Below are 20,674 nucleotides of genomic sequence, written 5' to 3' on the forward strand. Positions count from 1 at the left end.
TTTTTTTTTTTTTTTTTTTTTTTTTTTTGAGACAGTGTCTCACTCCGTCACCCAGGTTGGAGTGCAATGGCGTGATCTCGGCTCACTGTAACCTCTGTCTCCCAGGTTCAAGCGATACTCCTGCCTCAGCTTCCTGAGTAGCTGGGACTACAGGCGCATGCCACCACGCTGGGGTTTCACCATGTTAGCCAGGATGGTCTTGATCTCCTGACTTCGTGATCCACCTACCTCGGCCTCCCAAAGTGCTGGGATTACAGGCATGAGCCACTGCGCCCAGCAAATTTTTTAGTAGAGACAGGAATCTAGGTGAGCCATAAGGGATGACCTCCCAAACAGCGCCACAGAACTGACTCACCAGTGGCAGAACTATTACCACATTCAAGTAATATGGTGAAGAGTTTAGAGCCCCCTACCAAAATGGGTGGTTCTAGGAACTTATTCCTTTATCTGTGATCCAATAATTAAGCTGTCACTAGGGGCTCTAAGAATACATCACTAGTTACAATTCAACAATTAGGAAGCTACCGCTGCATCTGCTAGCTCCAGAGCTACAGTGCACCTGCTATATCTGTACTGAAAAAAACTGATTCTCTGTTCCTTGCTTATTAGCACCTCCAAAGCTACTGAATATTGGGATCTTCTTTACCATTGCTGAAATATTCACAGACACTAGAGCTCCAATGCCTCAACTGTGATGCAGGCATCACGACACTTCCACCTTCCAAACCTTTTATGCAGGCATCTAACTGAGAAATTCTAAGCCATATTCAGACACTTAGCTGCAGGGAATCCTGAGAGCTTTCTAACCTCTGTGGTATCAGAAGGTAAACTAGGAGAATGAAATGGAAGTTGAGGGCCGATGCATTATAACCACCACAAGCATTTATTAAATACTATTCTGGTATTGAGCACTATATTTTTCCTAGAAATCCCCTAGTTAGCTTTCTGCCATTCTCTACAGTGATGACCTTCTCCATTCATAATTCCCTGTTTTACTTGTTCCTAAATATGTCTTCTATCTTTTTATCTCCACCATGCCACTAAAATTTCCTAACAAAATTATGGCTAAATCCCAAGAATTATTCTTTCTTTAACTTATTTCATTTATCCACATCATTTAACAATGTTGACCATTCTTTCTTGAACTTGTCCCTTTCCATGACCATCATGTAACCACATTCTCTCTTTGACAGTACTTTCTTAGTCTCCTTGTCTTCTTTTCTTCCTCTGCTTTTCTTAAATATTAATGTTTCTTAACTTTCTATCCTAAGCTCTGAGTTATTTCATCCAATGGCTTTGATTACTATATCTCTGTTGGTGACTCCAAATTTATCTTTCTGGTGGATTGCTTTCTCCTGAGCTCTTATATATCCACATGCCTTCTGAATGTCTCCCTTTGGAAAACCCAGATTATACTTCAGGGTTAACGTATTTAGAACTGAACTCATCTTCCCCTTAAAACAGTCTGCCTTCTGTATTTCTTATTTCAGTGAATGACAACACCTGCCACTGGCTACCTAATCCAAAAGTCCAAGCCTTATTTGGACTTCTCTCTCTTCCTCATTCCTCATATCCAATCCTCTTTATCCAGTCTCAAATTTGTCACATCTATCTAATTCTTTCCATCTTTAATGCTACTATCTCAGCCTGGACTACCATTATCTTAATCTAGATTACTTTAATAGTCTTACCTTGTTCCTGTCCCAAACATTTTCTTTATTGCATCCAGATTAAACAGTATGGCTGTTTAATTTTCTACCTCCCCACTAGAGTGTAATCTCTGAGAACAGGAATTTTTTTTTTGAGACAGAGTCTCACTCTGTCTCGCCTAGGCTGGAGTGCAGTGGCGTGATCTTGGCTTACTGCAGCCTCTGCCTCCTGGGTTCAAGTGATTCTCCTGTCTCAGCCTCCTGGGTAGCTGGGACTGTAGGCACTCACCACCACACCCAGCTAATTTTTTTTGTATTTTTAATAGAGATGGGGTTTCGCCATGTTGGCCAGGCTGATCTCAAATTCCTGAACTCAGATGAGTCACCCACCTCAACCTCCCATGCTGGGATTACAAGTGTGAGCCACCATGCCTGGCCAGGAATAATTTCTCTTTGTTATATCCTAAGACCTTGTGACATAACAATGTTGAATAATTGTTTGGTCAGCCAAAAAAGGAAGGGAAGTAAAGAGGAAAGAAGACATTGCAGAGTTTACAAATGAGCTGGTATCCTGAGTTTTTGGTATATTAAAGAGGATGGTGAAAGAGAGGTTAAACATGAAGAAGAGTTTGTTCATCACAGAAATAGAATTCTATAGGGCGCAGTAGTTGAAGCTGGTAGCAAGCCTGTAGAAACTATATTCAAAGCAAAGTTTCCTAACTTGTATGCCATGTGGCATGCTGGTTTGCTGCAAAGGGGTTGCAGTAGAAGTCAGACAGGTAGTAGGACTCCCATATTCAAATCCAGGTTTGCCTGACTGTAAAACTCAGGTTTTATTTTTTAGTAAATTCTGTTGCCTCAAAAATGTGATGATTTGGCAGTTGATTTCGTTAATATCATTAGGCTTTCATTTTAAATGTTTTTAGGAAACACAGGTATTTCAATTTTATAACTGTATTGTTATATAATCTTAGGGATAATTTTAATGATCTTAAATGTATACATTAAATGATGATTAAGATCATTAAATGTCATTATCATTAGATGTAGCATATATAATGAACATTTAAAGCTATACTTTGATCTTATTTCTAGAATGAATTTACTATATATTTGTGGCAATTACTTTGCCTTCTTAACATTCTGTTAAAATGTGTTACTTCTATAATCTTAATCTGAAAAATTTAATTCTTTTGTTTTTTTTAAATGCCGCAGGGTCTCACTCTGTCACACAGCCTGGAGTGCAATGGTACAATCATCACGCACTGCAATCTCGAGCTTCTGGGCTCAAGGGATCCTCCTACCTTAGCCTCCCAAGTAGCTGACACCATAGGCACATGGCCCTGCACCTGGCGAATATTTTTTTCTTTTTTGTAGAGATGGGATCTTGCTCTGTTGCCCAAGCTGGTCTTAAACTCCTGGACTCAATTGTTCTTGCCACCTCAGCCTCCCAAAGTATTGGGATTATAGGCAGGAGCCACTGCACCGGGCCTGAAAAATTCAATCCAACAAAACAGACAATTCTGAGGCTCATTTTTATCAATCATAATAATTTCAAAACTTGTATGTTTTGAACCTTACAACTGATGAATTACTATTTTAGTTATAAAGGCACCTACATAGCAGTTTATGTAAAGATCTTCACTTTTTTTCAGAAAACTTAAGATAATTTTTTCCCTTAACCTTTAAGGTCAGCAAAGGAGGCAGAAGACAAAATTAAAAAGGCAATAGAGAAGGGAGAAACTCTTCCTACAGAGGCCAGATTTGATTCCAACTGTATCACACCAGGTAAATTCACTGAGAGAAAAATTATGACAGAATTGAAATATAAATTGAAAACTTGGTTTTTACATGTATTTTTCTTTTCTATGCTCTGTTTATTTTGGCCTTAAGGTTCCGGTTACTCTGTTTTCCCACGTAGGTCTGCTTTTGAGTTGGTTTGGTCACCTTGGTCATGAATTTTCCTACAAAGACTGTAGGGATTTTCAGATGTAGATAAATTAGAGCAGATATGGACAGGAACCTCTCAGATATACAGAATTACAGAACTAAAAGAAACTTATGCTTATATATCTTTCTGTCCTACTCCTGCTGTTTATTTATGTTAAAACAGACTCAGTGAGGTTGATGAGTCTTCCTATCAACCTCAAGTTGATGTATCTAGCTTGTGGTATTGAGAGTAAGAAACTCATTCGCCTAGTCCAGAGCACTTACTACTCTGCTTCTCAAAAGTAGTTAAGATTTTTATGACTTTAAGGAAAATGAATGTATCAGTATTGTGTTTAATTTTGTATGCAGCAGCATAGTCTATACTTTTACAACCTTTGTCTAGCATCATTATAATCTTTCTCTTTGAATGAAAATCTTAAAATATAATTTTCTCATCAGTTCTTTACTAACAGCAGTAATTTGCCCTTTCTTTAAGTGCGTTGGTTACACATTGCTCAGTTTAACAACCAGTTTTATCCTGATTGTGGTTTTAGACTGTATCACTTTTGACTATTGACCATCTGGGCCTTTCCCAAAATGTAATCATTGTAGACTGAGGTTCCAAATTAATAATAAGTTTCCAGAATAGTAATTTCAATAGTAATAATGGTTATTATTTATTATTATTGACAATCTGATTTAAGCTACAAACCTTAAAAAAAAAAAAACTTAAGAATCAGCAGAAGAAATAGAAGATGGAGGTTCATTAGAGAGTTCAAACTCTGTTCTTATATGAAAATTCCTGAAGCACAGTCCTGAGATGTTAGTAAAATTCCTTGACTTTCCTTATGTGACACTGATTTTATATAGGGGGACTAGAGACATTAGAAATAGTTGTGATATTTACGAAGGAAAGGTCCAACATTACTTGTTTTTCAGAATAAGCCAGAAGGCTTTTGACCTTCTTTGGAGATCCTATACCTACCTAGCTATTCGCTGTGCACTCAGAATCAGTCATGTGTTGTCACTGAGAGCTTACTGTTTTTATGTCTTTCTCAGATTAACCTTTTTAAAACTTACTATTTTTAGGAACTGAATTTATGGCCAGGTTACATGAACATCTGAAGTATTTTGTAAATATGAAAATTTCCACGGACAAGTCATGGCAAGGAGTTACCATCTACTTCTCAGGCCATGAGGTTATTATCTTTTTTTAGTTAAAGAGTTTTAAAATATTATTTAATATTCTCAAGCATACAATATTACTGTACTTTTAAAAACATTTTATTTAGACTCCCGGAGAAGGAGAGCATAAAATTATGGAATTTATCAGATCCGAGAAGGCAAAGCCAGATCACGATCCAAACACCAGACACTGTCTTTATGGTTTAGATGCTGACTTGGTAGGTATAATATTTATTATTAAAACCTTATGCATTGGTAGGTAAATATCAAAGAGATTTCATTTTATACAAGAAACTTACTGGCTGTGGCAACAAATATTGGAGACATAATGATTGCTGCTTCTATCATTACCAAAGTTCTAAAAATCATTGGAAAATGAGCTTTTTAGCCATAGTTTATGACCAAGAGATCTCTATAATTAGTCTATAGTTGTGACTAATCCTAGTGCTGTGAATACTTTGCCAAAGTCAGAGAAGTAAGGCTGCCTTTTTACACTCAGACTTAATACAAGGTTTTTAATAACTCCTGATCTGAAAATGCCATGCTCCAAATACCTTTAATAGACTATTTTGGCCTTAACTTTTTATTATGCAAATTTTCAAGCATAAACAAAAACAGAAAAGGTAATATAATGAACATCCTATGTCCTTCATTTAACTTAAATAATTCTAAATTTCCACCTGTAATCATCTGTCTCCTCTCTCTCCTACCTGCTCCCTCTCCCAGATTATTAAAGCAAATCCCAAACATTGTATCATTTAATTTATATATATTTCATAATGTTTCTCTAAAAGATTAGAGTGTTTTTTTAGAAAAGATACATAACTACAATGCCATCATCTCACCTAAAACAGAAATTAACAACTTTTTCTTAATATAGAAATAACCAGTTAGTATTATCATTTTCCTGACTGCCTCACAAACGTTTCATTTTTTTTATTGTTTGAATCAAGATTGAAATAAACAGTATGTAAGTACATGGCATTTGATTGATAGGTCTCAACAGACTGTTGACTTACTTTGAGTATTAAAATACTACATGAGAGGCCAGGCATAGTGGCACACGCCTGTCATCCCATCTCTTTGGGAGGTTGAGGTGGCTGGATGATCTAAGGTCAGGAGCTCAAGACCAGCTTGGCCAAAATGGTGAAACCCCATCTCTACTAAAAAATACAAAAATTAGCCAGGCATGTTGTGGGGTACCTGTAATCCCAGCTACTCAGGAGGCTGAGGCAGGAGAATTACTTGAACCTGGGGGAAGGAGGTTGCAGTGAGCCGAGATTGCACCACTACGCTCCAGCCTGGGTGACAGAGGGAGACTCCATCTCAAAAAAAAAAAAAGGGAATACTGTTTGAAAAAATTAACTGAAAGTGCCCTTTTCCATTTTTTTCTGAGTTTTCATATAGTGGGGCTATCCTGGTATCCAAGAGTCCTGCATTCTTTGGTCACGGAAAAGCTGCTTCCTCTAATTTCTAACCCATTCCCCCACAGCAAGTAGAATTATGTGAAAACCAAGAGAAGATTTTTGGGATTTGAGGGAATAGGAAGAGGAGTGGAGATAGGAGATAGGATAATGATTATGAAAGGCATGTGAGCTAAGGTGAATAAATTTTTCTTAGAAAAGTACACTTTGTCTCATTCATAACCTACAAATAGATCAGATTTTGATATTTGTCTGTTTAACCTAATTCTTTCTTATTTTTCCCTGTATAAGTGTTTTTTAATTGCTTTTGTGAACTCAACATTATACAAAATGGGAGAACAGAAACATTTCTTAATCATTTTTCAACAGATTATGCTTGGATTAACAAGTCATGAGGCACATTTTTCTCTCTTAAGAGAAGAAGTTCGATTTGGTGGCAAAAAAACACAAAGGTAAATCATATAGCATAACAGATAACGTGATTTGTAAATACTTTCTCTTATTCCATACGTTGCCTTTTCATGATGTCTTTTCATGATAGTGTCCTTTGATGTATAAAAGTTTTCAATTTTCTTATAGTCCAATTCATCTATTTTTTAAAAGAGTTTTAAAGTTTTAACTTTTATGGTTAGATCTTTGATTCATTTCGAGTTAATTTTAGTGTGTGGTGTAATGTAAGGGTTCAACTTCATTCTTTTGCATGTGGATATTTGCAATTGTATTTTTATCTTTGTTACCCTGAAACTTTCATATAAATTGTATGCCTTAATTGCAAGGCATTTATCTGACTATCTTCTAATGATAATTTTGGCTTAAGTTTGGTATGTTTTTAAGGTGAGACCTTAAAAATACAATTCACTATATCTTGATCATCTGATTAATTACAGGGTATGTGCTCCAGAAGAAACCACATTTCACCTCCTACACTTGTCTTTAATGAGAGAGTATATTGACTATGAGTTTTCAGTATTAAAAGTAAGTATTAATAAAGCCATGAACCAGGGATTTCCATTGCAGAAATTTTCACTGGATTTGACTTTGTTCTCCATTTTACTGTAGGAAAAGATCACATTTAAATATGATATTGAAAGGATAATAGATGATTGGATTTTGATGGGGTTTCTTGTTGGTAATGATTTTATCCCTCATCTACCTCATTTACATATTAATCATGATGCACTGCCTCTTCTTTATGGAACATATATCACCATCCTGCCAGAACTTGGGGGTAAGAAAAATTTAATAATCACTCAAGGATACTTTAATTTAGTGCCACCTTACCCTAAAAATGTGACTTAGTTTAGTAGATTATTGCATGCACGGCTTAAGTAGAAAAACATTGAGGATTTATTTTGGCCTAAGGTGCTAACCTCCAAGGTTGTTATTTTCAGCGATTCACAAGGAAAGAAAGTACACAGAGTTAACGAACCTTACTTACTGACACCTAACTAATCTTTGCCTTTATTTTTTTTTTACTTTTTTTTTTTTTTGAGACAAGGTCTCACTGTCGCCCAGGCTGGAGTGCCTCGGCGACAGTGCAACCTCTGCCTCCTGAGTTCAAGCTATTCCTGTCCCTCAGCCTCCTGAGTAGCCGGGATTACAGGCGTGTGCCACCACACCCGGCTAAGTTCTATATTTTTAGTGGAGATGGGGTTTTACCATATTGACCAGGCTGGTCTCAAACTTCTGGCCTCAAGTGATTCCCGTACCTCAGCTTTCCAAGGTGCTGGGATTACAGGCATGAGCCACCATACACAGCCTAATCTTTGCCTTTAATTCCTTAAGAAAGCCACCATACTTTATTGGTTTCATTTAACTCCTTTCATATTTAAGCATAGAAATTCAATTTCTTTAATGGATATACATCAGAATGTTTAATATGAATTATTTTTCAATGAAAACAGAAAATTGACAAACATAGTGATGCTGAATAAAACAGGCCACAGGGTAGCAGGCCATCAGTCCTTAAATTAACATATCAAATTGAATGATCTATATATAGATCATATTTAATGTAATTGTTACCAAATATTGTTGGAGTATTATTCTGTGAACCTTGAATTTCTTGTACTTGGCTTCGGTACTTGAATGTTGCATATTATAGTAGCATAAAATTCATAGAAACTAGGGCCAGTTTGTATATAGTCCAACACTGTTTGTTCTTGATTACTACAGTAGAACATGAACATTCAACATTTTGTAAAAAGAATTTTGTAGAATTGTTTAGAAAAAATGTCAGCTTTTAGTACAGATTTTAATTTTTGTTTCTCTTAGGTTATATTAATGAAAGTGGGCATCTCAACTTACCTAGATTTGAGAAATACCTTGTGAAGCTATCAGATGTAAGTAACTAGAAATTTTTTGTTTTCCTGTCCCAGAGTAGCTATAAAAGGTCAGTCATGAATTATGTAATACCAGAAGAAAAGGGTTTTATAATTCTATTCCAGTTGCTGATTCAGTATGAATACTTTTACTAAATTAATTTTATTTTTATTTGTTTTCTATTTGTATTTTCAGAGTAACACATGAGGTCCCCCATATATGTAAAAGAATTTCCTATGCCCCAGTAGTAGTCACTGTTATAAGTTTGATTTGTATTCTTCTAGATATATTTAAATTATTTTTGAATAAATTTAAATATTTCTATACAGTTTGATCGGGAGCACTTCAGTGAAGTTTTTGTGGACCTAAAATGGTTTGAAAGCAAAGTTGGTAACAAGTACCTCAACGAAGCAGCAGGTGTGGCAGCAGAAGAAGCCAGGAACTACAAGGAAAAGAAAAAATTAAAGGTGTCTATTTTTTTAGGTATCCTTTCATTGTTTTAATTGTAAAGGCAAAAGTGATATTCTTTGTTTCTCATCTTACTTTTTATGATTTGGGATTGCCTCATTTTATTTCTCTTTCTTCCTCTCTATAGGCATTTAAGAAATTGGTTTGGTTTCTTTTTTTTTGTTAGCTTCTGTCATTTAAACCAGATTTTCAGTAATCAGTTTCTTATTTTTACTGTTGAAGAGGAATATTGTGTTTTATGTTAATAAACGTGGAAAACCTTTCTAAACATAAAAGCCCAGAAAATGAATTATCTTTTAAAAACAATTATTTAAAACATGTTAAAAACAATTATTTAAGGCCGGGTGCAGTGGCTCACACCTGTAATCCCAGCACCTTGGGAGGTGAAGGTGGGTGGATTATCTGAGGTCAGGAGTTTGAGACCACCCTGACCAGCATCTCTACTACTACTTCTCAACATCGAAACTCCCATCTCTACTAAAAATATAAAAATTAGCTGGGTGTAGTGGCACACACCTGTAATCCCAGCTGCTTCGGAGGCTGAGGCATAAGAATCACTTGAACCCAGGAGACAGAAGTTGCAGTGAGCCAAGATTGGGCCACTGCACTCCATCTTGGGTGATAGAGTGAGACTCTGTCTCAAAAAAAAAAAAAAAAAAAAAAAAAAAAAAAAACACGCACACACACACACACACAATTATTTAAAACCTGAAACGGTAGATACCATGATCATGAGGTGGTTTTCCCAGAGCGAGGCTTTTCCATTGCACTGTGGATGGGCTGATGTCCCGCGATTTCACCAAGTGTGGGAAACTCAACTGCATGATTCGTGGTAGAGGAGGACTGCATTCATGCTTTCCCCTGGCAATGTTTTTTTAATTAAAAAAAAAAAAAAAGTTATTTTAAAACAATGGACTAGTTTTTAAAATGTGGATATTTATAGCCTTTAAAGATATGAGACATTAACTAGATCAGTGATTTTTTTCTCTAGAAATGATTTACATATAAAATACAATAATTTAAGTTAATAGTAATGGCAAAAACCACAGTTACTTTTGCACCAACCTAATAGCACAATATCTAGTAAATGTTACATGCCTAACTAGTGAATGATAGAATCAACTAGAACGTGTTAGTGCCCTGCAAAGCATCTCTAATAATCTCCAAAGAATATCTTGTGTTAACTTGAAAGGTAAACCTCTTGTGAAAAATTCCTCAGCCTCTTCATAATTATTGGATTCTGTTGAGTTTCTTACTCTCCTTGCTGTACTGGCTCTATTTAGGTTCAAACTTAATGACTCTTGCTCCAGGAGGGGCAACTATCCTTATTTTCTCTAGTGTAGTCCTTCTTGATACTTAGCTCTTCCTCACTGGAACTTGGCAGCAGTCAGTCTGCATTCTACTGTTTTGTTGTTGTTTGTTTGTTTGTTTCTAGGAAAACAGGCTCTGCAACTTTTTGGGAACCTGTACACACAAAACTTACCTGTCAGTAATCCCTGGCTCCCCTGATAGTTGTCAGGATAGTATGCAGCTAACATTAGAGACGCTGTGCAGGAATAGCCCAGACATAGGAAGTTGGTAGAGGTCATAGGTTGGATGAAGGAAAGGAAATGCGGATAAAGGAGTACGAAGAACTAAGGAGAGTCATTGGCAGTCGTCAGGATGTCAGAGAATAGAGGAGAGAAAGGATTGAGATCACAAGGGAGGAAAAACAGATGGGCAGGATATGAAGGCTGTTATAACCATGGAAGAACTATGGGAAGAAAAGCAAATGGGTGCATGAAAAAGAAATGACATCTCACTTTGAAATGTGTATCTTACCATTCATTTATGTTGACTTACAATTTATAGGGCCAGGAAAATTCTCTGTGTTGGGCTGCTTTAGACAAAAATGAAGGCGAAATGGTAACTTCTAAGGGTAAGTACAAAGTATGTGTTTTGATGTGTTACTACTTTGACAGGATAATGTTATACCTTTCCTTTATTAGTATTAATTTTGGGTGGAACAGATTTTTGTGATGGCTTATAAGCATCAACTTGGATATACATTTGTCAAATCATTAGGTGGAAAAACAGGATATTCATAATTGTCAGTCACTATCTTTCTGGCTTTTTTCCCAGATAATTTAGAAGATGAGACTGAAGATGATGACCTATTTGAAACTGAGTTTAGACAATATAAGAGAACATATTACATGACGAAGATGGGGGTTGATGTAGTATCTGAGTACGTTTTTGCCAATGCTTTTATTTTAAAATTAAAAAATTCAGATTTTGCAGTTCTTCAGAAAACAGCATAATTTTGATAAAGCAGTGGGAGAAAAAGGATTTTTTGGTTTCATGAATTATTGTAGATGTTTCAACTAGTCTGGTTTGGGAAAGGATTGTATTAATTCTGACTTGTATTATATTCCTGTGAAAAAATTGCTAAAGAGAAAATGATCCTTATTTATAAGGAAGTTTATTACAAAGTTGTTTATAATAGTAAAAAATTATAAATGATCTAAATGTCCAGCAAGAAGGTTCGTCGTAATTGGCCACGACCCCATCATTGCAGTCACTATCTCTGTCACCTCTTCCATCTCCAGAATCTGCAGAACTGTAACTGGTACTTGCAGAAAGTTCATAACAATTTCGAAAGATGCTTATAGTATATTATTAAGTACAAATTGTAAAGGCAGGACATAAAATCATGTATACAGTATGCTCTCATTAACACTTAAAAAAACCTAGATATTGAAGAAAGATTGAAAGAAACACTACAAAATGTAAAAGTGATGGCTATAAGGTGAAAAAAATGCTTTTCTTCATTACCCAGGTTTTTACCCGTGAGGAAATAGTTCTTTTATAATAAAAAAGCAATATTTTTCATGTTAAAAAAGTACCTCTCAGAAATATGTAGTTGTGGAATTTCTACGTAAATACTTTGGCCTTTAGCCCAGGGCTCTGTTTTGGTTTTTGGTGACTTGAAGACTTATTTTACCTAAACTTAGAAGATGTCATTTGGTTTTTGAGAAAGAAAGGATTCAAGGGAATATTGTTCACATATAGCACTTCTCAAAGTGTTCTAGCTGCTGGAACCAAATTTTAAGATCTTCCTGATTTGCTCCTTTTCTTCTCTCAGATATCATCCTATATAAAGAAGATTCCCATCCCTTTCTCTCATCTCACCCCCACTGTTTAAGAGAGTGGTGGTGTTGCTATGGAAAGCTTTATTGGGTAAATCTTCAAACTTTGGACCAAAGAAGTGGTACATTAACTGAATAAATATGAATAACAGGTTTATCTATTTTGATAGTTGGTTTAGGAAAACTATAATGTGACAGGGTGGAATTTTTGAAAATATTTTGGAGTTTTTAGGATTATAATTTTTAGCTATAAATAGCTAATTCATTGATTAAACTATCTGAGGTAAAATGTATCAGCAGATATCATGCTTAAAGACACTGGCCTGTCTTCAAAAAATATGTTATAATGAAAATATTCTATTTTCAGTGACTTTCTGGCTGATCAAGCTGCATGTTATGTTCAGGCAATACAGTGGATTTTGCACTATTACTATCATGGAGTTCAGTCCTGGAGCTGGTGAGAGAATAAAAACAAAAATAGTTTTGTATTTTCATAATGATTCATTCTACTAGAGTCTTATTTAGGGAGCACTTCCTTTTATTTCTACTTATAATTTTTTTTTTTCTTTTTTGAGTTGGAGTCTCACTCTGTTGCTCAGGCTGCAGTGCAGTGGCATGATCTTGGCTCACTGCAGTCACCACCTCCTGGGTTCAAGCAATTCTCCTGCCTCAGCCTCCTGAGTAGCTGGGATTACAGGCTTGTAACCCTATGGCTGGCTAATTTTTGTATTTTTAGTAGAGATGGGGTTTCGCCATGTTGGCCAGGCTGGTCTTGAACTTCTGACCTCAGGTGATCGCCCGCCTCAGCCTCCCAAAGTGCTAGGATTACAGGTGTGAGCCACTGTGCCTGCCTCTACTTATGGTAAGTTTTTAAAAGTACCATACAACCAAGTTTAAATGAAATATAGGTAATCTCTTCTCCAGCCCTAGCAGATGGCTAATAATAAGAGGTCTTGGTTAATGTAATGATTTAATGTTCTCTATCAAGGTTAATCAAGTGTGACAAAGTCTTGATTATTGGGTTTGAGTGATGGTTATGTGAGGGTGTTCATTATATTCTCTTTACATTTTTTGTGTTTGCTAAAAAATTCTCTATCAAGAATAATTATTGAAGTGGCTGGGTGCAGTAGCTCATGCCTGTAATCCCAGCACTTTGGGAGGCCAAAGTGGATAGATCACTTGAGGTCAGGAGTTTGAGACCAGCCTGGCCAACATGGTGAAACCCCATCTTTACTAAAAATACAAAAATTAGCTGGGCATGGTGGTGTGCCACTGTAGTCCCAGCTACTTGGGAGGCTGAGGCAGGAGAATCACTTAAACCTGGGAGGTGGAGGCTGCAGTGAGCTGAGCCAAGATCGCGCCACTGCACTCCAGCATGCTCAACAGAGCAAGGTTCTGTGTCTCTCAGAAGAATGGGCTTATTTGTATGATGGGCTAGAAAGGTGAAGAAGAAAAAAGAAAAGAGTTATTTTCTTTCTCTTTCTTTATTTCTTTTTTTGTTTTCTTTTCTCTTTCCTTTCTTCCTTCTTTTCTTTCTCCGCTCCACTCCCCTCCCGTCCCCTCCCGTCCCCTCCCCTCCCCTCCCCTCGCCTCCTCACCCCTCCCCTTGTCTATCTGTCTGTCTCGCTCTGTCACCCATGCTAGGGTGCACTGGTACAGTCTTGACTCACTGCTGCAACCTCCCTTTTCTTTCTTTCTTTCTTTCTTTCTTTCTTTCTTTCTTTCTTTCTTTCTTTCTTTCCTTCTTTCTTTCTTTCTCTTTCTTTCTTTCTTTCTTTCTTTCTTTCTTTCTTTCTTTCTTTCTTTCTTTCTTTCTTCTTCTTTTTCTTTCTTTCCTTTCTTTCTTTCTTCTTTCTTTTCTTTTCTTTTCTTTCTTTTCTTTCTTGCTCTGTCTCTCTGTCTCACTCTGTCACCCATGCTAGGGTGCACTGGTACAGTCATGACTGACTGCTGCAACCTCCCCTTCCTGGGTTCAAGTGATTATCGTGCCTCAGCCTCCTGATTATTTGCTTTTACTGGAAATGGTAATACTTTTATTTCTCTCGGATTCGTATTCTAGCAAATCCTGTCTGCATTTTCAAACCATCCACCAAAGTAGGAAAATAAAAAGCCAAAAAATGATACAGTAAATACTAGAGACTTTTAGATGATAACACAACCCGTTTGATTTGGTTTTGTTCAGAGCACCTCTGCTGGGCTCTGTTTCAGAGTGCCATCCAGCAATACAAACCCATGCAAAATAATGTGACAATTATTTTTGAAAAAAGTTTTATAATCACCTGATTCTCAGGGCCTCTCTGAGGAGCAATCTCATGAAGAAAATCCTTGATTTGCCATTTTTAAAATAGAGTGAATGTAAATTATTCCTGTTGTAACTTACATTAAGGCCAAGCACATAAAAAGTACGCTCTCATATAATCTTCACAACTATTTAAAAGTAAACATTGTTTTCTCCCTTTTACAGATGAAGAAATTGAGGCTCTGAAAGGTTAAGAAAGATTAGGTAATCTTTCTAAAGATTATACACCCAAGCAAGAGTCAAGTCAAAGTCTATCTTATTCCGGTCTATACATTTTCTATTCTACATGGCATTTAACCTCCTAAACTTCCTCATTTTTTGGAAATGTATGCCATAATTATGGAATATAAAAACATTTTAATTTTTTTGGTGTCCTGAGTCAAACATTAGGAGCATACTGAAATTTTTGAAAATTGTTGTTCAAAGCATTATAAAATATTTATGCCTGTAACTAAGATGAGAAGGTAATAAAAACAAAAACATAGTACATCTGATTGATACACGGCTTCATCCTTAACACAAATAAAAAATAAGCATACTTATTCAAAGTTAAACGTTCTTAGATCTGACTGGTAATAGCTAGATAAGCTCAGACTCACTTTTCTTCCTCTCCTTGTTAAGCTTTTACCAGAACGTTCAACTGTTCCCAGCCTCTTGCTTAAATGATCCATGCTCAAGTGACCAAACTGAAAGTCTTCTGACTACCTCATATCTGGTTCAATTTCTTGATTGGAAGATTCACAATCAACATTTTGAAAATTAAAAGAAACATAACATTATATGTGTTTTTCAATTACCTGATTCATTCCAATTTCAGAAATGTGAAACCACACTTTAAAAATTCAGGAAATATAACATTTGTTGCCATTGGATGACCTATATTTTCCATCAATGCTAGTTTCTTATATTCAAATGGTAGAATTATGGGTGGTACTAATTTTTAAAAATTATTTTTATATGTTGTGAAAAATAAAATATGGGGAAAAGTATATGCTTAGTATTAACCTATTTCATAAAGATGCCAGTTGTTTAAAACTCAGTTTTGTTTTATAGGTACTATCCTTACCATTATGCACCTTTTCTATCTGATATACGCAACATCAGTACACTCAGAATCCATTTTGAACTAGGAAAACCTTTTAAGCCTTTTGAACAGCTTCTTGCCGTACTTCCAGCAGCTAGCAAAAATTTACTTCCTACATGCTACCAGGTGGGTTTTAGAATTAAATGTTTTTATGTCCTTTTTGATATTTAGGAGCTCTTCCTCCAAACCTAGAAACGGTAATACTCTAATTTATTTGGTAGCTGAATATTTATTTTCAGTTTAAAACCATAACATTTCTTTAGCAAGTCCCTAAAAAGTAATTCCTTGATTTAAAGTCAGCTTTGTTTTAAAGATGCAAATAAATTCCATAAACCATTCAGAGCCTGGTTTCATTTTCAGCACCTTTAAACACGTTTTCAATTTGTCCCCACACTGAAGAAAGTAGACTAAAACAGACAAAATCTGAAGATATCTACTTTGTCCAAAATTTACAGATTCATTCCTCTTCCCTTTACGCTCTACCTTTTGGAATAGGGATGGTTCTAATAAGTCATTTATCCCAACAGCAGTACTACCTCAGTATATATTTATTTTTAAACATTTATCAAATTGTGAAATAAAAAGCTTTCTTTGGTAAACATATTTCATGTAACAGGAGGAAAATATTTCAGGGGTGATAAGGTTACCAAAATTACACTAAGCTTACTAAGGTGATTCTGAAGTTACACTTTGTGTCGTTTTTTTGAGGGTAACAATCTGTTCTTTTAATTCCATGGTTTGGTCAGGAATTGGAGTAGACACACACACACACCCTTTACTTCTTTAGCAGTGTCAGACTCCCTTCTGCATCTTTTTGAACCTTAGCCTCTCCTTGATCCTGGTTTCCCTTTCTTCATAAGTTTCTTTGATTCTTTTTTCCCTGCCTTCAGATACAATATGCTTTAATACTCAACCACTCTGGACCAGCATAACCATGCAAGTGTTTTATAGTGTGTTTTATTGCACAGTGCCCATGCCATACTGATTATTTTAAATATTTTGAGTATTACTCTAAGAATATACTGCGTTATTTCCTTATGCTTTATTTGCCTACCTCTGTTACAAAGTCATAGAAACATGTTATTGACTATTTCTCTTTGATATTAGTGGTGTAGTAGTTCTTGAGTTTTAGGATACTTTTCTTTTTAAACTATCTTGGGTGACAGTTGATATCTTAATAGATTCAATTCATCAGATATGAAAGTAAATTGTTAATTTCAGGCTAAAAATAGAGGACTACTAGAAGCCTTTTAGATGAACTGAAATGAAGTCTGAATAGAAAAAAAAATTTAGTTATATGTCTTGTAGAGTGAAAAAAACAAAAAATTTTAAATGAATATTGAGAGGCTGATTTTGCTGCATAACTCAGTAAAATATATAATCAACGAGTGGCAGTGAAATTAGAATTCTTGTAGTTGAAAATCAAAATATAGCAAGTATATTGTGACTTATCTAAAATATAAAAAATTAATTTTCTTTGCTTAGAAATTTTAAACTAACATGAGGAAACATAAATACATTAACAAAAAGCTATATTGATAATAGTTCTTATATTTCTATTATACTATTTTATATTTTCACAGCATTTGATGACCAGTGAAGACTCACCAATTATAGAATATTACCCACCTGATTTTAAAACTGACCTAAATGGGAAACAACAGGAATGGGAAGCTGTGGTGTTAATCCCTTTTATTGATGAGGTCAGTATATGAAGTAATCATTATATACATATACATTCTTAATCAGAGATTATTTCACATAAGTTAATGAGCAATGAATTTTAATCACCATTTATGTTTTGTTAATGAAATTTAGCTACCCTCTTCATTATGTGCATAAAAGCTTGTAGGTATGCTAATTATAATAAGACTAAAGTGGTTTTAATATTATTAGACAAAGTAGTCTTCAGAACAAGGAGTATCATTACCAGAGATAAAGAGATATTTTATACAGATAAAAGAGTCAGTTCAGTTCAAGGAGACAGAAAAATCCTAAATATATTGCACCTAATAAAACAGCCTAAAATACAAAAAGCAAAAATTATCAGAATTATAGCTGGAAATTTCAACCCTTTGCACAAGAGGACAAAAAATCAGTAAGGATAAAGAAGATTTGAATAATGCTATAAACCTACTTATAGAATTAAATTATAAATAGTAAAAGGATCTGGGAACTCCTTATATGTTTTGAGAGTGAATAGCACACTTCTAAATAACCTGTGATGAAAGAAGAAATTAAAAGAGAAATTAGAAAATATTTTGATCTGAATGATAATTAAAATACAGTATATCATAATCGGGGCCGAGTGTGGTGGCACACACCTGTAATCCCAACACTTCGAAAGGCCACAATGGGAGGAATGCTTTTTTTCCCCTAGGAAAGAAAAAAAAGGATCCATGGTCAGTATGATATGACTAAGGCAGGGCTTAAAAGGATATTTAAGGTTCTAGATTATGCTAAACAAGAAAAAGATTTAAAATAAATTACCTAAGCTTCTGCCTTAAGAAGATAGAAAAAGAAGAGCCAATTAGACCCAAATTAAGCAGAATAAAGGGAATACAAATAAAAGGAGCAGAAATCTACAGAAAATGAACAAACAATGAAGAAAAATTAATGACATCAAAAGTTGGTTCTTTGAAAAGATTAATAAAGTCAGTAAATCCTACCTAGACTGATCAAGAAAGTTAAATAAAAGGGGAGGAAGGCAGACGTAAATTACCAATATTAGGATTGAAAGAGGAGATACTTTATAAATCCTACATATAGTAAAGGGTAGTTAAGGAATGTGATCAAACTTTATGTCAACAAATTCAACAGCCTAGATGAAATGAACATATTTCATCACAACTTAGCAAAACTCACAGAATATAAAAATCTGAATAGTCTTATATCTTCTAGCCCAGGTGTCTTCACTTGTGAATTCTAGCAAGCATTTAAGAAATAATGCCAATCTTAACACAAACTTTCAGAAAATAGAAGAGGGGAAATTCCTCCAACATTTTATTAGACTAGCTTATTCCAGATACCCAAATTAGATGTGGCATTAAAAGAAATGAAAATTTTTGCATCCCCTAAAAGTAGATGCAAAAACTCCTAAGAAAATAACGTGAGATCAAATCTGGCAGGATGTAAGAAGGATAATAGTCATGACCAAATGGGATTTATTTGAGAAACAGAAAGTTAGTTTGCAATGTGAGTTACCACATTATCAATATTCAACATCCAGGTTTTTTTTTTCACCTTCCACTATCTGACTAAGAATATTTTTTCATCAACATCCAATTTTAATTTTTCAACAAACAGGGATAACAGGAAACTTCCTCAACCTTGTGATAAAGGCATATTAAAAATCTTACTGCAAACAACATACTTAATAATAAAAGAAGGACCATTTTTCTGTAAAGTCAAGTATAGGACAAGATACCCATTCTAAGCACTTCTTTCTAATCTTTTACTAGAAGTCCAGTGTGTTAAGATGAACAAAATAAGTAAAATTGTTTTTATTTGCAGGTGGCATTATTATCTGTGTGAAAATTCTAAGGAATCTTCAAAAGAGAAACTGTAATAAGTAACTTTAGCAAGGTTACAGAGTATGAGATCTGTACAAAAACTAATTCTTTTTCCATATACTAGCAACAAACCAATTGAAAATTCAAAATGTTTAAGAGGCTTAAAGATTCTGCTTAAAATAGCATTTAAAAATATAAAATACACAGCTATAAACTTAACAACATATGTGCAAGCCCTCTACCCTAAAAAGTCTAAAGTATTGAGAGATAGAAAACTTAAATAAATGAAGGGATTATATCATGTTCATGGATTTGAAGACAACATTGTTAAGGTGTACGTTCTTCAGTTTGATCTTTACACTCAATTCCAGTGAAAATCCCTGGCAAGTTTTTATGTAATTGAAAATACGATTCTAAAGTTTTTATAAGATTACAAGGAGGATAGCCAAAACAATCCATATAAAGAACAATGTTGGAGGATTTACATTATCTGCTTTCCAGACCTACCATGAAGCCACGTTAATCAAGACAGTGTGTTATTGGTATAGCAATAAGCAAATAGATAAAGTGGAGCAGAAAGAGTCTACCCAAATATATTTTTATGGAGTTAATTCATCTTCAGTTAAGGCACCAAAGCATTCAGTGAGTAAAGAAAGTGCTTTTCAAAAGCTGGTGCTGGAACAACTGGCTATATCTGTGAAAAAAAGTGAATCTTGACCCATACCTCACACCATATGCAAAACTTAATTCAAAATATGTTATAGATATAAATGTATTAATAAAAGCTAAAACTATAAAACTTCTTGAAGCAAACTTAGAAGAAAATTTTGATCAAGACTCTGAAATCACTAACCATAAAAGAAAATAATTGAGAATATAAATTTCACCAAAATCAAAAAAATTTCCACTTATCAAAAGATGCTATTAAAAAAAGAATAGATAAGCCACAGAGTAGGAGAAAAAATATTTTGCAGAACATTCATGTGCATGGGACTGATATCCAGAGTATATAACCAACTCCTACAATTCAAGCTAAAGACACAGAACCCGGTTTTTTAAATGGGGAAAATATTTTTGAAGGGCCATTTCACAAAGCAAGATATACAAATAATAAGCAATGGAAAAGTGCCCAACATCATTAGCCAAGAGTTAAATGTAAATTAAAAACATGATAAGATACCACTATACTATAATCCCAGTGGAATGGAAAAACTTAAAAGGCATACCCAATATTAGCAAGACTGGAGCAATTGGAATTTTTATACACTAATACTGGGAGTATAAAATAGATAGAATCACTTTTCATATCTACCTGGCAGTTTCTCATAAAGTAAATTATATGCCTACCCTAGGGCCCAGCAATCCATTCTTAGATATTTACCAAAAGGAGGAAGGTAGATTTCAAAAATGTTCGGTACAAGACTGTTCATAATAACTAAACTGGAAACCATCCAATACCAGTCAACAGAACAACAGATAAGTAAATTGTGGTGCAGATTAAGCATCCCTAATCTGAAAATCAGAAATTTGAAATGCACCAAAATTAGAAACTTTTAGCATCAGCCTGATGCCACAAATAGAAAATCTACACCTGGCATCATGGGATGGGTTGCAGTCAAAATGCAGGTGCACAACACACAACTTATTTGCATCCCAAGGGACAGAAGACCCTCC

The 20,674-nt window shown here is 34.9% G+C and overlaps 1 protein-coding gene and 1 non-coding gene across 19 annotated transcripts in view; both read left to right on the forward strand.

Moving 5' to 3' along the window:
- XRN1 (5'-3' exoribonuclease 1) overlaps positions 1-20,674 on the forward strand; it is a 134,318-nt gene that overhangs the window by 12,626 nt on the left and 101,018 nt on the right. For 15 of the 18 annotated variants that reach the window (XR_004264581.1, XR_004264584.1, XR_004264582.1 and 12 more), the window contains exons 3-15: positions 3,340-3,437; positions 4,668-4,777; positions 4,871-4,981; positions 6,557-6,639; positions 7,075-7,162; positions 7,247-7,415; positions 8,462-8,529; positions 8,839-8,976; positions 10,829-10,895; positions 11,099-11,204; positions 12,473-12,562; positions 15,458-15,614; positions 17,072-17,191. Coding sequence is in view for 13 of the 18 variants with exons in the window: in XM_032264391.1 (XP_032120282.1) it covers positions 3,340-3,437; positions 4,668-4,777; positions 4,871-4,981; positions 6,557-6,639; positions 7,075-7,162; positions 7,247-7,415; positions 8,462-8,529; positions 8,839-8,976; positions 10,829-10,895; positions 11,099-11,204; positions 12,473-12,562; positions 15,458-15,614; positions 17,072-17,191 (1,405 nt within the window). In the remaining 5 variants the exon portion in view is untranslated. Of the gene's footprint in view, positions 1-3,339; positions 3,438-4,667; positions 4,778-4,870; positions 4,982-6,556; positions 6,640-7,074; positions 7,163-7,246; positions 7,416-8,461; positions 8,530-8,838; positions 8,977-10,828; positions 10,896-11,098; positions 11,205-12,472; positions 12,563-14,569; positions 14,609-15,457; positions 15,615-17,071; positions 17,192-20,674 lie in introns of those variants that run through there. The other 3 variants (XM_032264510.1, XM_032264401.1, XM_032264449.1) reach the window with 3 other exon arrangements.
- Positions 9,675-9,841, forward strand: LOC116545059. Its single transcript, XR_004266172.1, has one exon. It is a non-coding gene; the product is annotated as a U1 spliceosomal RNA (small nuclear RNA).

The sequence above is a fragment of the Sapajus apella genome, unplaced genomic scaffold, assembly GCF_009761245.1.
Source record: "Sapajus apella isolate SASKATOON/1434 unplaced genomic scaffold, GSC_monkey_1.0 scaffold4, whole genome shotgun sequence".
NCBI classification, from domain to species: Eukaryota; Metazoa; Chordata; class Mammalia; order Primates; family Cebidae; genus Sapajus; species Sapajus apella.